General features: G+C 32.3%; 1 protein-coding gene across 1 annotated transcript; it reads right to left on the bottom strand.

Moving 5' to 3' along the window:
* Positions 1 to 7,303: 7,303 nt before the first annotated feature.
* Positions 7,304 to 9,021, bottom strand: LOC147063891 (cilia- and flagella-associated protein 99-like). Its single transcript, XM_085959107.1, has 2 exons — positions 8,361 to 9,021; positions 7,304 to 7,308 (listed from the first exon to the last, which is right to left on the bottom strand). Exons 1-2 carry the CDS (start codon positions 9,019 to 9,021, stop codon positions 7,304 to 7,306), a joined length of 666 nt encoding a protein of 221 aa, XP_085815233.1.
* Between the last annotated feature and the right edge of the window lie 3,785 nt (positions 9,022 to 12,806).

Here is a 12,806-nt window from a genome sequence, read left to right as displayed (position 1 = left end):
TTCGACTTCGTAAGATGGAACTGTATGTGGAAGGTACTTCTGGAAATGAGAGTTCCATCACACCTTACCTGTCTTGTCAAAAACTTATACAACAATAGCCACACAAAGGTAAGAGTAAATAGTGCGTGTTCTGAGAGATTCCAAACCGAGAAGGGAGTTTGTCAGGGATGTGTTTATTATATAGTTATTCAATATATATGGAGAGCATATAATGCGAAGAGCCCAAGATCATTGGCAAGGCGGAATAACAATTGGTGGCCAGAAAATAAACAACTAAGATTCGCAGATGATACCACACTAATCGCTGCTGATGAAAGAGAACTCACAGAGCTGCTACACTGAGTAGAGAAAGAGAGTCGCAAATACGGCCTCCTTATTAATAGGAATAAGACCAAGTTAATGGTTGTTGATCGGGCCAACCTTATACAACACCAAGTACACTCCAAAACCTTGAAACAGTTGACGAGTTTGTATATCTGGGATCAACCATCTGTGGAAAGGGCGGATGCAAAGCGGAAATAAGAAGGCGCACACAGATTGCAAAAAATGCGATGACACGCCTTACCACTATATGGAAGGATCGGGGAATTTCAATTGCCATAAAAATGATGCTTGTGCAAACATTAGTGCTCTCGATATTTCTGTACGGAGTCGAGTCGTGGACCCTGAAGGAAAGAGAACGGAAGGCAATTGATGCCTTTGAGATGTGGTGTTGGCGCCAAATGCTTTTCATTTCTTGGACGGAGCACAGGATGAACCAGTCAATCATCCAGAGACTGAAGTTAAGGGAACGGCTCTCGACGATATGTCTGAGAAGAATTCTGCAGTTTTTTGGACATATTGTCAGGCGCGGACCGGACAACTTGGAGAGACTAGTAGTTTTGGGTAGCCTCCAGGGAAGACGAAGCAGAGGAATAGCGTCTGCGCGATGGAGCGACCAAGTGAAAGAGCTGACTGGGGGCACCATCCATTCTGCCCTGAGACAAGCGGAAGATCGAGAAGGATGGAAAGTCTTGGTCGCTCAAAGGATGGCGAAATTTAAATGTGGTCACGATCCTCAGCCATAAGTGCACGACCAAGAAGGGAGTCAGTAAATATTTTAGGGTTTGAATAGTACTTACTTATTATGAAATTACATTAGTAATAATCAATCCATTTTCCATAAATTCAAACTTGCCACACAGATGCTCAGAATACATGCATTGATCCTAATTTTGGCCAAGAAATTTTTAGTAAACGTATCGTTCGGAGACTTTTAATCCCAGACAAACATTGTGTTTTATAGTATAGATAACAGCTATGTACGTCTGCAATGTGCATTACTTTCTTCATATTAAGAGATGGACTATGATTTCTTCAGTTTTGTATATCTTACTGTTGAGAATTGAGACTTCTATTGGTTCTTGTCGTTTTAATAGAAGCCAGCGGCAAACAAATTTTGATTTTTTGTTAGGTTAGGTTTTTATTCTTCAATTCATGATTTTTTCCAAAATCGGTTATGAAAATTAGCGTGGATCCCACCAGGCTTTCCGTCAACTGACTTGTACTTCTTTTAAATAATATAGTAATTCTAATATTTTTCCAGTAATTTATGCATTTTATTATTCACATTAATGAATATTTTGAAAATCCTATAAAGTCGTTTACTGTTTTCTTCCACGTCAACACTTGGTGGATTCGCAGATGATGAGACTTTATGTAATTAGGTACGTTATTTATTATTGTTATATTAAATTATGAAAATATATTTGACTGTATTAGGTATATTCATTTATTATTGTGATAAGCGAACCAACTCCCTCTCCCGGATCTGGTAACTACGAGTATCTACAAGTGTGAGCTTTAGGAATGCAATAGGGCGGTATGTTAACGCCTTTTTGGATGGTCTGGGAATGGTTGCAGACATTGAAATAAATAGAAATTGAGATATAAATAAGGCGATATCAATTTAAAATATTTTCAAAGCAGCTACACAAAGTAATTGGTTTTCGTGGGCTATCAATGGTGATTATCAAAAACAAATACCAGACAATGAACCCAAAGAAGGCACAACACAACGCATGGAAAACAGATTATGGTCATTTAAGTTATTACTGAATTCAAAAAAATACCTTTTCAAATGAAGATATCGAGAAATAATAATGGTTATTATTTAAATTGAAGAATATTTTGGAATACACCTTAGAGGAAAAATTATTTTGTTATATAAAATTACACATGTATTTCTACGCCATTCATAGTTATGACGTTATTACTAAAAATTCAAACCCAAAGGTATTGAATTTCATTTGCTATCAGGATGGATTTTACATATTAAATTTAATATATTATAAAATTATAGATAAAAAAATTATGTACTTACCTAAATATTGTATTGCATAGGTATTTAGAGCAAAAATTACATTTTTGTGTAGTATGAGTTATTTTTCAATGGTGAACTGACCGATTAATCAATTGTTATTTAGATAAACATAAATGATCGGCTAATAAAAATTTGCATAATAATATTATATTATTGCATAAAAACCATTTACGTTTGAAATACAAACCCCTAGTTTAATTGTGTACTTAGAAACGTACCTATTGGTATTTGGAAATAGATACTATATTATTTCGTTAAGTGATTATTTTTTATTCTTCAAGCTATGTGTACCGCCCATTCCAATATATTTTTAGTATACTTTTAGACATTACCCTCGTTTGTCATCTAAATTTTATTTTTCATGCGTTAAGCCCAGCATGCACCTTTCTATACCACGCTGTGGTAATCTAAGTTTCTGAACCTCACTATTACCAAAGGCCCACGTTTTACGTGCATGTGTGATTACTTAAATAAGTATAAGACAGGTTCATCAGGATGAATTGATTATCAATGATTTAATAACATCGAATATCTATATTAACGTACGATGCAATGTGAAATAAAATAATAAAGTCGTATTGTATGAAACAATTAATATTGATTTTAGCTTCCAATAAAATCTGTGTTATATTTATAATCCATATTTTTAGATACTAAAGAACATCGTTTAGATAAGTAGAGTTTTATGCGACTTTATCTCATCAACTGAGCGCAATTATTTTATTTATATAATATAGGTACCTATATAATTTATTCATTTATTATGAATTTATTAACACATCAAATCACTCGTTGGCTTGTCTTGAAGAAAAAGGTTTCATATGATGATACGGTTACTATATTAGGTTAGCAAGGCAAAGTAGTAAGTTGATTAAAACGTCGATACGAATTGGCAAATTTAATTTACCATTAACAGTAAATAATGTCGTCGAGGTGAACAGAGTTATGGATTGTGTAAAAGCGTGGGCGGCAACAGAATATTTTCAACCCTTCGTTGATTTTCAACCAGAAAAAACATATCTTTTTCTAATGTCACCCTATATAACAATATTGTACAACAATTTTTCAAATACTTGTTCTTCTTCCACCCTGTCACGTCCCAACATTGGGGCATAGGGCAAGCACAAGTTGGCGTCACTTCCCTCGGTCCATCGCCGGCCACGGCGACGGAACCCTTGAGGCTGTGCCACAAGGGTACGAAGTGCCGCACTCTTTGGCGGCATCCGGAATACGTGTCCCAGCCACGTAAAGCGATAACTTAAATCACCGAAGGCTGTTGTGTCTGTTCACAAACTCAGGTGTTTGTAACGCGGTCGTACCAATGTACCCCTAAGATTCGGCAAATACATCGATTCTCAAAGCTCAAAAGCCGAGAATCTTGAAGCTTACTAAGATGCCATGTCTCACAGCCATACAGGAGCACAGATAGCACACACGCATTAAGCAAACGACATTTGGTCCTCTCATATTACAGCCATAACCTCCATGCGACTCCAAGTTGGTTGAACACAGAGCTCGCCACACCCATGTGGATTCCAAGTTCACTAGAAATACCACCATCATCGGCAACCGTGGCACCCAAGTATTTGAACCTGGACACCAGCTCGACGGGCAGACCGGAAACCCGCAGAGGAGTGTCGGCCTCGATGCATGCAGCACTGCACATGGATTTAGTATTAGCCGCATTCAGATGAAGACCCACACGTTTCGAGTTCGCAGCGAGCCTGTTCACGGTTACCTCCAACCGTTCGATCGTCGAGTCAAACACGACTGCATCATCTGCATACTCCAAGTCGCACAGTCTTTCTTCGCATATATCGGTTGTGTCATCATGATGTAGGCGTATCCCACTGTCGGGGCAAACCGTCTACAAATACTAACGTATAGTATAGTAATTACTTACCACAAACAGTAATATTTGCGAATAAGACCATCCATCTTTTAATGTATGCAAAATTAACAGCATAATATATAGTTATATTTTCAAATAACCAATAGTTTACTCTAATAAGGAGAGATAAAGGTTAAAATCTCAGCATCTATGTTAAAACAAGCTAATACAAGATTTGGACCATGCACACAACATTGGTTGTAATCTTCAGAAAGATGAGCACCCGAACCATGAGATAAAGTCTAGAATTAAGATGCATGAAACAGTTTTGAAAAATTCTTCTCTGCAAATGGAGGACGATTAAATCCTTTGGTCATATCCATATGGGGTGAAACCATACAATTCATATGCTAAAATAACGTACCATCGGATAACTGAAAGTTTTTAATATTATGTGGTTAGTAACGCTACTAATTAATGGTCAGGTTAAAAGATGAATAATAACATCACTTTGTAAAACCTTCCGAAGGAAGATAAGAGAAGACCTTCGTAACTACAATGTAATCCTCATACAAGCAATTGTGAAAGCAGGCAGAAGTTTGAACAAAAATAAGCAATGCTTATCGATAGGAAAACGTCAAATCATAGCACTAAAAGCAAAAGATGGTTCTATCATCAGAAATTGGGAACACTTGTTCAGCAGAGTTGAAGAGTTCTACAGCGATCTCTACAGTGATGACACTGAAAATACGACTATAGACTTAGATCTCCAGAGAAATGGAAATTCGGAAGACCATACTCCCGAAATCACATTCGGGGAAGTAACCTATGCTTTAAATTACATGAAAAGTGGGAAAGCCCCGGAGGAAGACGGTCTAACGTTAGATTTCCTCAAAAAAGTGGGAAAGGATGCAAATGAAGGGCATGCACAATTGTTCACAGCCTGCATACGCAAAGAGGCTGTCCCAGAAGCATGAAAAAATGCCAGCATTGTCATTCTTCACAAAAAAAGGTGACTAAGAAGACCTAGCAATTTATCGTCCAATAAGTCTACTCCCTATTCTCTACAAGACGTTCACAAAAAGCCGCTGGATCGATGAAATGATAAAGTTCTGCGGAAGTAGATGGCAACGCAATGCACAGGACCAAGAGAATTGGAAGCAGCTTAAAGAAGCCTTCATCCAGCCGTGGATAGATTCAGACTGATGATGATGACGATGATGATGAATAAGTCAAAATAACGTATAGCTACCATAATACACAAAAAATTCGTACTTTGTTAATAAAATATCATTTATTTCAACTGATAACGTAAGGATATTATATTATTATATTTGATCAGGAATTTTGACCTACAACAAATAATACATAAATATTTTGTCAATATGAAATTCAACTTTATTTTTAATGGCCTACTTTCAAATGAATGGAGATTTTGTAGAAATATTCGACAATCCAGCTCATTGCAAATTGGTACATTTGAATTTGCAAAAAGCTAAAAATTCAATTTCTTCCACGGCAATAACAATGTCATTGACAAAATGTGAATATAATTGGCTCAATTTGATCAACGAAGAACATCTGAACGAATCCAAAAGATGTCAAGAGCATACCCATCATTCTCCACATATTGATAGCAATTAGAAAAGTATGATTTGATAGTCACTCTTTAGTACCTATACTTAATATAGATAGTACAAAGAAAAATTAAAAGATTCAGAAATTAGTTAGTGATAAGCATGATAATTAATTAATTGAAAATAAGTTATGGTGAATATGCTTAGTAACATTATAGATTTAAAAATATCCCTTTTTCCATCATCTATTTTATGATTTAAAGATTTAATAAAAAATAGACATATATAAAATAGATATAAACTTTCGTTAACAAAATAAGTAGACTTTGCTTGGCCATAAGCTACCGATGCTCTAGTTACTAGTTGAATCTTAAACTGTCTTGCTTTTATTTCGAGCGAACTTCCTAGAAGACCACTAAATCTCAGCTTTATAATGCTAGATGCCCAGAAAAGATGCATGAAGACTCTAATTATTGATGAGGTGCTGCGTAGTGTCCACATGGAGCTGACATTGATCAAAGAAGTAGACACATGTTTCACTAGTGTACCTACTATATTAAATTAATCATTCGTAATCAGTGGGACTAGAGATGGGAAAACTGGTCGATTTTGAAGGCTAAGTATACTTACTACCAGTATAAAAAAATACTTAGTAAGTATATAAACTTGTTCCAAAATACTTACAAGTATTTGGAATACTATATAGATCGTTTGGCGTGCGTATGCGACAAAAGTTTCATACTCAACTGAAACTAAAACCAACTCCATATTATTAGTAAGATTTTAAAATATGTTTAGGCTCAGGGAACTCAGACTGTGTGTCGGCTTCAATATAATCGCTAAAAATACGCTGAGCCCGCTTGTCAAAAAGTTCCATTTATTATAAATTTTTAAATTTATGAGTTTTTTTTTCTAATAGGTTACAATATTATCGTTAACAAAAATGAATAACGGTGATTTTTTTAAAATTTAAAATATGCATAACAAGCTTTATTCAAGTGCTATTTCGTTCGTGCGCATTTAATGTCAATAGTGTTGAAAGTCTACCAACTGGCGAGTGCACAGAACAGCGACTCACAATGATATCATCACAAGTTTTTTGGAATAAGTTTATTGGGCCACAAATACTTAGTATGGGTAGTTTCATCCGAAACTTGAGTACACAAACTGATGACAGTATTTCCAACTCACCTCTAAGTGGAACATGCAAATAAGGTTTATTTTTTTTAAATTTTATTGGCAGAAAGTGTTAAGATATTATAGAAGGTAGCTTATAAAACTTTAACATAAATGAAGTTATAAATATAAAATTTTCCTTCACGTCGAATCTGCATACAACGGCGAACGACCCATTGCACAGCCAGTCTCGCGCACTGGACAGCTTCCATTTAGCCGCAGGGCAGGAGATGCTCCCGTGACAGCGAAACCGCTAGTAAATTTGTAAACGATGATTAAAGTGATATTTCTATACAAAGAACGAATCATTTCGAGACAGTATTTTTTTAAATGTTACATTTTTTATAACTCAAAATATTAACCTATTATTAAGGGAACATCATGTTACAAAATGTTTACAACAGTAGGTAAGTTGCAAATTGAATCAATATGTATATACAATAATTATAATTATAGAATAAGTAGAAAGTAGAATAAAAATAATAAGTGGAATACAGCTGCAAACACATTTAAAATACCCTATATACTGGATTATTTGTTAGTTTGGGTTAGTTTAGGTTAGGTTTGGTTAGGTTAACATAACAAATAATCCAGTATATCGACTATTTTCAAAATGTGTTTGCCGCTGTATTCCACATAAACGAATTGTACCATATATTTTATTTGTAAATACATGATTAAGACTAAATATTAAGATACATTAAAAATAAAATAAAGGTAAATCGTAAATCGTAAATACGTCACCGTCATAAATAAAAATAATCTTTATTACATTTTAATTAATTTGTCAAATGTGTTCAAGCTCATATTTTAATATTAAGTTGACATATTGTATACAAACCGCTAGCGTCCACAACAGCATTCAATCGCATACAATGTTTAGGGGTCTGGGTGACTTGAGTAGATATTATAAGGTATCGTCTTTTAGAATTTTTAATAATTCAAGTTTACAGCGAATTGCAGTTTAATACCTGAAAATTTGTAAATATAATAAATACTTACCATAATATTATACTAAATACATTTAAAAAATTAAATTTATTCCTTAATTTTTATTAATTAATTTATTTTCCAAAATATATTAAAATACTGTATCAAAATTCCAAATTTTAAAACACTATAATATTATTAAAAATTGCGTTTAAAACAGGCTGAATAAATTACTGTATAGATTTCCTATGTAGTTTTCCATAAGACTTGACACAGCTATTTTCCTGGAGATTTTTTTTTAGCAGTTGTATTTCTTCTAATTTTTTTTTCAAACTAATTGTAACTTCATTATCACAGTCATTTACGAGATGTTTAGTAATTTTGCTTGTACGTGAAGCCGTAGAAGATTTCTTGATGTCAGCTCTTTCTTTTAAATATTCATCAATAATAAGTTGATCTTTATATACAGATAGCTTATGCCTACTTCTGACTTTCTCAATAGTTTTTTTACGTGCTTCTAATTCCTCTTTAACATCAATTTTAAGAATTGCGAGCCTTTCTTTTAATTCAACTAGAGACATTTCACACATCAAACCAAAGTTTCCAGTTTTTGTAAAATCAAATACCTTATCATTGGTTGCTACTTTTGCAACTACTTGCAAAGCTTTCATTTGTTGAATCATTTGAATCCGTTTTTTAAGTTCTTTTTGTTTCTCTTGATATTGTTTTTCTTTCAGCATTTCTTTTTCTTTACGAGCTTTATGGACAAATTCTTGGTTGTTGTTTTTCATTCTAAGCTTTGCTTGAGCAGTTTCCATTTCACTACGTTTTGTTTTTTTAAATATATTTTGTATCCTTTCTTCTTCTTTTCGTCTCCATTCATTTAATTGGCTAGTCCAATCTTCTTGGTCTTTTAAAAATTGAATATATTTATGTCTGTTCCTTAACAAAATTTTCTCTTTTGCTACAATAGCTTCATCACGTGTAATTCGACCTTGTATTTGTTTGTTTTGTATATTATTTAACAGTTCAATTTCATTTTTGGTACTTATTTCACGATTTATTGAATCGATTATACTTGGATTAAAATTACCCTTGCAGATATCATAAAACCATTTGAGTTCATTCTCCTGTTGCTTTGCCATTTCAGATTTTATCTTTAATACAGTGGATGTATTTGTTTTAATATTAACTTTGCTTTGTGTGAGTCTCGGCTTCAAAGATTTCTGTTCAGGAATTATTTTTTGTTCAGGTTTATCATAGTTATTTTCTTTTATGACTTTCTCTGACTTATTAATGATTGCGTAATTTGAACATAAACGAGCTTTTTTAAGAAGTTTTTCAGCGGTTTTCTTGTTTTTTTTTGATATTTTTAACAAGTTTTTTGTAATCACATCAGCTGGGGTAATTTTACTTATGTCTTGAAGCTTAGAAGTTGTATCTTCTACTACTAGCTTTGTTTTTTTTATTTGTTTCGGATGGTTAAGAACTTCCATATTAATTGGCTTAGTTAATCCTTTAGGTTTTTTCTTCAAATTATAATTTGTATTTATTTGATTAAAATATGGTTGCCATTTAGTAACAGCTCTTAATATAATATCTTGTACAAATAAATGATCATATACGGTTTCACCAATTTTTGTTACAATTCGTGTCATAGAATTTTTGCTCATAAATTTAAATAAAATTTTGTAGATTTTATAATCTATTGCATTTTTCAATGAAATCAACTCCTTGTTAAAATTGTTTGGAAACGATCTAAATATAATTCCATACGTAATCACCTTTAAAATTTCTCTATTAAATGTTTGAGATTTTCCAATCATCGTATTAACAAGTATATTGAGGAATTGTCCATGTCGGCATAGCTCCATAAACATTTCCTTATGGTAGCAAACGAATCTGGTGTCATCTACTGCTGTCTGATTCTTGGCACATTTTTCGACGTTTTCTTCATTTACCGAATTGTTGGGATTATCATGATTAGCACACAATCCTGCTAGGTAATTAATACTATCTGTGTTGAACGTAAACGACATTGTTATATCAATATGAACACCTTTCACAATAATCTAATACAGAAACATAATACAGCTATCTTAAAGTGTTGTTTACAAATTTTATACTAGATGGAATTAGTTTGACAGGTCAATATTCTTTAAAATAAAGTGATTGTTTTTTTTTCGTTCGTATTCTACATTCGAAATTTAAATATTTTATTAAATAAATTCACGACGAATAAACGTTTTCTGTGTTGACATCACTTTATTTAATATTTTTTAATGTAAAATTATTCTGGAATAATTTGTATTAATTTATTACTAAACTAAACACAAAAATTTGTTTGCATCAGAATTATTGTGTCCATTTTGTTGTAACCAATTAATATTTTAAATATTTTAATTGTATCTAAATGATGGGTAAGTGCCTACTTCAAATATTTAGTTAAAAATTTCCTTGTACTTATTCGCAATAAATTAACAAACACACATTACCGGTTTCATCTTAATGGACATTGTCAATTATAATAACATGTTCTTCTATCAAGTATTAACAGTTAATAGAATTAATAATACAAATTATGGAAATACTACATAACCCACCTACCATTACGTAAAAATGATTAAGTTATATTATATACCTGATTACATTGAAACTAACATTGCCTAGGTCCTAGTTATATAAATATAAAATTACCTATGCGTTGGTTCTGATTTGATAATACACCTTGTAATTTGTAAAAAATACATTAGTATGAAATAAATTAGAAATTATGTAGACAGTGGTTTTCAAGCAGTATAACTACTGTCGATAAAACTCAATACAATTAAAGTAAAATAATAAAACTAATTACCATACATTTCTTATTTCATTTTACATTAGGCATAACTTAATTATATAAGTTGAAGAAGTAAATAGCGCAAGTTCTGGGGTGATATGACCTCAAAGAAGAATTTATCTCCACAATAGATTATTATTATTAAAAACGGTAGCAAGATTGGACAATGCTATCAGTAGCGGCTTGAGGACTTTCTAGGTGGTGGGGTTTAGCCATTATTAAATATTTAAACCTACGTACTTTCTCATACTATACAATATTATGTACCAAGCTACTTGTAATAATATGATTTTATTAATGAGTGGATGAGTAATTTTTCAGAATAAATAATATGATTATCTGAGTCGTTACTTAATTGCATCTAAAAACGTGCTTAAAAATATTAACTTAATAATTAATTATAGACTTACCATTATAAGTTTTAAACAACGACATACAACAAGCGCTTTCACTCACCTAGGGGTTATTTTAATCGCTCCCCAGTATGCGTATACTAACGCTAATGCATTCACATCCATTGTAGAATGAGATTATTGTATTGCGGCAACGGGATGGGACTGGAGTGACCCGGGTCATTGGAAAATAGACGCCATAGCTTTCTTAATTAGTACATAAATGTCAACGTAAAATATGGCAATTAATTTAATTAACTATTTTCATACCGCGTAATCATCACTATGTTATTACTAGGGCCCGAATTTGTATGCAACAAAAAACATGGTTATATGCATGCACGTATGCACTTAAAATCAATAAAATATGCACTAAAACCGAAGAAATATGCAGTTAAAAATTGACATTTTTTGTGGGCCAAAAATTGTAAATACCCACTTTACCCAATATTACTGACAAAAAATCGAATTACTAGTTAATAATTTTTCAACATAATACGATATCAGAACAAAAAACACAAACAAAGAATATAATAAAGTTAATCAATTACAATTTTCAAAATAGTTTCTTCACAAGTACCTACAAATATTTGAATAATAAATGCAATGTAAGCCAAATATAACTTAAAAAACAAAAACGACACACTTAACTATTCCTAAATACCATTTTCCGTTTTTTGCCAGAAAAAAAATACATTATTTTTTTCAATATTATGCTCTGGCATTAAATTTTTCCGCATAGGTATCTGTCAGTATTTTGTTTATATGCGGAAAACTACCTCTCAACGTCCACTTGGGCAAACTTTAAATAATAGTGCCCGAGTTGACTTCACTTTTTCCACTGATAAATCCACAGCTCGGAGATGGCATTAAAAATGCAAGTGCATCTTAACTATCTTTCTTCCTAACTTAGCTATATTTCGATAAAATAATTTAAAAAATTAAAATATACATTCAAAAGCTCTAAAACATGCATTTATTTATGAAATATGCACTAATGTCTCAAATATGCTCTAACGTCTCAAATATGCATTTATATGCACAATAAAATTTTATTTTTGGATTCTGTGTCTTTCAAAACAGATTTCTGTGCAACTCTCATAGCACCCTAACAAAACATGCACTAGCATATAAATCCATGCCCTAGTTATTACATTATTTACAATCATTGATTTATTTATTTGTATAATAATAATAATAAATATCTTCACAAAATTGCGACGGGTTTAGATGGATAAAATAAATTAAATAGTTAAATTAATCATGTAATTAAGTAGGTATATTCTGACAATGATAAAAATATCGGACGTGTATTTTTTGGCTTGATAACGATGTGGGGATGGCCCCTATGAACCCTTCAAAGATAGAGAAGATTCTTGCAAGTAGTTAAGACTCGTCCTAGGTTCTTAGGCCACCGATGATTATATTAATAATTTATGGAATATTTTCGTACAATAAAGATCCCTGGCTTATTTATGTATATTTATTTCTTGATAATAAATATTTTGAAAAAAGCTTCATGATCGTATTTGTATTAATATGTTATGAAGTAAATCAACTAAGAACGAGTTCCTGATACAAAATAAGGTGTTACAGAACACTTAATTTGAATTGGTTAAACGGGCCTTTTATAGCCTTTGCTTTTGGACTTAGAAATAAATAGTTCGGGATAGTTTATCTGTGGGGACATCCTAATTAA

Source organism: Rhyacophila brunnea, unplaced genomic scaffold (genome assembly GCF_057557595.1).
Source record: "Rhyacophila brunnea isolate RB1 unplaced genomic scaffold, BYU_Rbru_1.0 scaffold_8, whole genome shotgun sequence".
Taxonomy (NCBI): domain Eukaryota; kingdom Metazoa; phylum Arthropoda; class Insecta; order Trichoptera; family Rhyacophilidae; genus Rhyacophila; species Rhyacophila brunnea.
This window is presented reverse-complemented; position numbering and strand designations above follow the sequence as displayed.

Coding starts and splice junctions, on each gene's coding strand:
- LOC147063891 (XM_085959107.1), bottom strand. CDS start 9,021: ATGGCAAAGCAACAGGAGAATGAACTCAAATGGTTTTATGATATCTGC.